The following is a 5,154-nucleotide window of genomic DNA, read 5'->3' as shown; positions in this document are numbered from 1 at the left end:
TGGCAGCAAATCCAGCAGAAGGATAGTTATGGGGGTTTCCAGGAATTTGCGGATATTCCTTCATGACCTTGCCTGAGTTTCAGTTCAACTGCACGGAATTCCTGTTTGCGAAAACGAAAAGATCTCCGTTCGTCAACAGGTATACAAAAAGGATAAAGATTGTTATATCCTCCCAGCATACCCAAGTTGTAGAAGCCTTTTCTGGCTTTTTTCCTGGGGTAAAATTTGTAGGAGGGCATGTTGCGTCCTCCTACAATGATCTGCCGAATACCAGAAGGTAAAAGCTGGCTGGAGGAATACCAACGGCAGGTTGCAAGGTTCTTTCCAAGTTCACCACGACAGACCTCTATTGAACAATGTTTGCAAGAACGTCAATATCACTAATTAAGCAATTACCTAGACGAGATGAAATTCGAGGATAACAACGTCAATGCTGACTCTATACCTACGACTTATATTCTAGTGATAGTATCATTAATCATGAAAATCCTAAGTGCATGCAATTTCTTCTTCGTTGATTAATACTTTCTTTCAATGAGGGAAAAAATGTTCTTTATATTTTGCAATATTCCAAACATTGGTAGGAAGTAACAAGAAAATATTTTCAAGCTATCCATAACATCAACTCAAAGTTGTCTATATTCACTATATTTGTTCAAGTGTAGATGTTGTCTACATTAATAATAATAAGAGAATTACATCTAAAATTTTGAAAATAAGTTCTAAACTTCTACTATGAATTAATGAAAACATGTCATCTATCATAGGTTTGGAGTAAAGCATAATGAAACATATCTTTGCAGATCCCTCCAACTCGAATTCCATGTGGTTTCAAATATATTTTTGTGCAAACTTTCTGATGTAAAAGCCGCCTTCGGTCATTAGGATCATTTCAAGGTTTTAACTTGCTTGTCATGACCTAGTGATTTTGAATTCATAATACGTAGCAAAAGGGCTGTTGGCTGAAGATGTAACTCTGCATTAGATCCCTTCATTGCGTCTTTCGGACCTAGTGGCTCCAAAGACATCAACTCATTGCTCTGGTTCGGTGATTGGAGCACAAGTGATTCAGACTAAAAAAAACTGTTCCAATCTCTGCTTTTAGCAATCCTGCAGAAAGCTCACTGCCTTCCTAGTTCCCTTAAAGTCAACAGCAATTGCCGACTGATGCACAAGACAAAGTTAACAATAGAAACCGAGTGAACTTTAGTCCGCAGGAAAAAAGCATTGTCAGATTGCTTCGGTCCATTTTCACAACTGGGAGACTCTGATACATCACCACAGCTCATCGAATATGCTGAAATGGCTAAAAACAGATGCCTTACCACCGATCCTGCTGGCTCGGAGTTTTGCAAGTTCATTTGGCATTCTGCACAGCAGCACTACTAATACTCTCCATTCGACCTGCCTAACATCACCATTCAGCCAGCTTTGCGGGGCAGGAGGGCCTCCCAATGCTGAAGCACTAGGTGCATGTCATATTTCACGCACCAAGGATTCTCATACATAACGCTACCGTCGTTGGGTTATAAGTCCTCTTTACAGAGTGGCGATCGAAGTTGTTACCGTCTTATTCTGTCTCGTCTTGGTTGATGCTTTGTTAGAAATACTGACGGTCGTGCATGCATTGTTCAGCATTGGTGTGTTGTGGTTGAGAAAATAGTTGAATTGGATTAACATCGCGTTTCAGTCTTGAATTCAAAGCTTTTTCCAGGTGACACGTTGACAATGGGGTTGTCCAAAACCACTCTCGTGGTTCTGGTAACGCTGCAATACCTGTTGTCATGCGCATACCTTGTGGCGGCCCAGGGCAGTTGGGCTCTGTTGAACAAAAATGCGGGTATATCGTCAATGCATACTGCGGTTACGCACATGAACACAGTCATCATGCTTGATCGTACCAACACTGGACCCTCCGCCATCAAGCTCCCCAACGGTCGCTGCCGCAAACAGCCTGCGGAGCGCATCTCCAAAACTGATTGCTATGCGCACTCCGTGATGTTCAACCCAGCGAACAACCAAGTCCGCCCGTTGTATGTGTACACGGATACGTGGTGCTCATCAGGGCAGTTCTTCGATAATGGGAGAATGGTGCAGACTGGGGGTGACTTCGAAGGCAACAGGAAAATCAGGACTCTGCAACCATGCGGCGCTGGAGGTAATTGTGACTGGGTTGAACTAGGAGAGAACCTCGCAACCGGCCGCTGGTATGCCTCCAACCAGCTTTTGCCTTCTGGTATTCGGCAGATCATTGTCGGAGGACGCAACACGCCTTCGTACGAGTTTTACCCCAAGAGGAAAGCCGGAGAAGGCTTCTTCAACTTAGGTATGCTGGGAGGATACAACAATCTTTACCCGTTTGTATATCTTTTGCCGAACGGAGATCTTTTCATTTTCGCGGTCAGAAACTCCGTGCAACTGAACTGGAACTCGGGCAAGGTGGTAAGGGGATATCCTCAGATTCCTGGAAACCCCCGTAACTACCCTTCTGCTGGATCTGCTGCCATGCTTCCCTTGACATGGCAGACAAACTTCGGGTTCGCGGAGATCATGGTGTGTGGAGGCGCAGCCACTGGTGCCTCGAATTCTGGAAATGCAAACGCACCCGCGTCTGCCAGCTGCGGGAGAATTGTGGCCACCTCCGGAAAGCCCAATTGGGCTATGCAGAATATGCCAATTCGGCGTGTTATGGGCGACATGATCAATCTACCTACCGGAGATATTTTGATCATCAACGGTGCCCAGAGCGGCTATCAGGGATGGGGGAAGGCCAACAACCCTGCCCTGAATCCAGTGAACTACAACCCCACGAAAAAGCAGTTCCAGGTGTATGCGAAGACCAACATTCCCCGCTTGTACCATTCCACTGCAAACTTGCTGGCTGACGGAAGAGTGCTCCTGGCTGGAAGTAACACCCACCAGTTCTACACGTACAATGGTCAATACCCGACTGAGCTGCGAGTGGAGGCGTTCTCTCCTCCTTACTTGGGTGCAGGGTGAGTCTCTGACCTCGACGTCCCACAGATTGTCCTTATCCTTTGTGATGCATTGTTCTGTTGTGCGGAATGATGGCGGCATGTACGTTAGGCTAACTTGAAGGACTGTTTGATGATGATGATGCCCAGATTCAACGGTGTGAGGCCTGCCATCCAAGGGTATCCCAAGCAGATTAAGTACAAACAGGTGTTCATCATGACCTTCACTGTGGGCAAAAGAGTGGGCGGAGTGGAGGTGAACATGAACAGCGCTCCCTACGTGACACACTCCTTCGCTCAGGGTCAAAGGCAGTTGAAGTTGAAGACGTCAGTGCCTGCAAAGGCGGGCAATGCCTGGTCGGTGCAGGTGGCTGCAGTCCCCGGAAACACCATCGCCCCTCCCGCATACTACCTCCTGTTCGTGGTCCAGAACGGCATTCCTTCCAAGGGTGTGTGGGTGAAGCAGAACAACTAACTGCGCCTTCATGACGACTGCCGCAGTGTAGTTCAAGATCGGTGTAGAATATTGAACTGGTGAATAGATGGATTGAAGTGTTATTTCTCTGTGCCAGCCCTTCCAGGACTTGTAGTTGTTATTGGAGGTTGCACTGTCGCGACGCAGGCGCCTAGGTAGAGTTGAGCGTCTGCTGGTGGCTTGTGGAGTTTTGGATTTGGTTCGGTAGATCAATGCGAGGATTGTGGGAATCTTTGTAAATTGAGCACGGATGTGATACATGGGGCGATCAGAAGTCTAAGAATAAGATGGTTCAAAGACAATAAAAAGGTGGGCCGTAGTGCTGTCATGCTGCCAAAGCAGTAGATAAATGAATCAAGCTGGGCTTCACCGACGAGGTGAGTTTGAAGTCCAGCACGAGGTGAGGTTGAGGTTTAGCACGAGGTGAGATTGAAGGTCATCCATCGACTACGAAGTCCAAAAGGTATAGGCTAGGGGGTTTCTTATACAGCGAGGCTGTCGATGGACCAGGTTGAATAATTTAGGTACCGCAGCCGCATGAACAATGTGCGTGAGTGGCGGTGATAGTCTTTTTTTTCTTTTCAAAGTCGCCTGGAGTCAACCAGGGACTGGGCCTTGGAAGACAATAAGGGCCCAATGAGGCTATGTATTCTTCGCACACAATTTATTCATTCTGCTGCAGAACACACTCTGCTTGATCCGTTTTCATTTTCTCCTAATTCGTTTTTCATGGGATGAAGAGCTCAGCTTGCACACATTAAACATGTTTTGACCTGTAAATCGGTCGTTGTGCACATGGGTTTAGTCCTTGTTAGATCAATGAGTTTTGTTTTGTAGTTGGTATAAGTCCATGGGAGCCTGAGCTTTGATGTCATTCAACTTTAGTTGGTTGGATACGACAAAACAGAATGTAGTAAATCAGAACCAAGTTATTAAGGTGGGTCTGTTTGACATTTACAATGCTGAAAACATTTCGAAAGACATTCTTGTCTGAGTAAGAAATGACATAAACTATCACGTTTATTTGAACTGTAATATATATATATATATATATATATTTATATATCTTAATTATTTATTTATGTGTTATAGAAAGAAACATCTAAAACTGATTGAAATAATAACATACTTGTGAAAGGTATGACCAATAATAATCATAATTCAAGTAATTCAATCAAAATTTGATGTTCTTTGTACTTGACATTTTATAAGAGATGTTGTTTAAATATGTAATTTTTTTTTTGTAATGTAATAATATTATGTTAATGTGTAAGTAAAGACTCAAACAACAAGCACACCCAAAATTAATATAGACACTCCTATTATGCCTATACACACATCCAAGGCCTCTAATTTGTTCTCTAGATTTTTTTACATAAATAACTAAAAAGTCATGAATTTCTTTTTTATGCTTGAAATAAATACTATCTAATATAAAATGAAGCTTTAATAAATAAAAAATATAAGTAAAAGACCAATTTAGATGTTATTCTTAATAACTAAATAATAATTATCAAAATTAAAAGAAAATACTAAACCAACCAAGATAATTGCTTCAAAGACTTATTATGACTCTAATTTAATAACATTTTATTTAACAAGTTAATTTTAAGTTATAATCTCTTTTAAATTTTAATAAATGATTAAATGATAAAAATAATTAATATTAAAAAATTTATAGCTAAATAATTTAAATCTTTATTT

The 5,154-nt window shown here is 42.4% G+C and overlaps 1 protein-coding gene across 1 annotated transcript; it reads left to right on the top strand.

Annotated features, from left to right (window-relative positions):
• The first annotated feature begins 1,424 nt into the window (after nucleotides 1-1,424).
• Nucleotides 1,425-4,161, top strand: LOC112277777 (aldehyde oxidase GLOX). Its single transcript, XM_024510487.3, has 2 exons — nucleotides 1,425-2,996; nucleotides 3,126-4,161. The coding sequence occupies exons 1-2, from the start codon at nucleotides 1,729-1,731 to the stop codon at nucleotides 3,448-3,450; spliced, it is 1,593 nt and encodes a 530-aa protein (XP_024366255.1). The 5' UTR covers nucleotides 1,425-1,728; the 3' UTR covers nucleotides 3,451-4,161.
• Nucleotides 4,162-5,154: the final 993 nt, after the last annotated feature.

The sequence above is a fragment of the Physcomitrium patens genome, chromosome 26 (assembly GCF_059467195.1).
Source record: "Physcomitrium patens ecotype Gransden chromosome 26, ASM5946719v1, whole genome shotgun sequence".
NCBI lineage: Eukaryota > Viridiplantae > Streptophyta > Bryopsida > Funariales > Funariaceae > Physcomitrium > Physcomitrium patens.
Note: the sequence above shows the minus strand (reverse complement) of the source record. Positions and strands in the feature narration are given on the sequence as shown.

What these genes read in the sequence shown, in the direction of transcription:
- LOC112277777 (XM_024510487.3), top strand. Translation starts at nt 1,729, where the DNA reads ATGGGGTTGTCCAAAACCACTCTCGTGGTTCTGGTAACGCTGCAATAC. An exon ending in CCTCCTTACTTGGGTGCAGG is followed by an intron (nt 2,997 to 3,125) that starts GTGAGTCTCTGA and finishes GATGATGCCCAG; the next exon opens with ATTCAACGGTGTGAGGCCTG.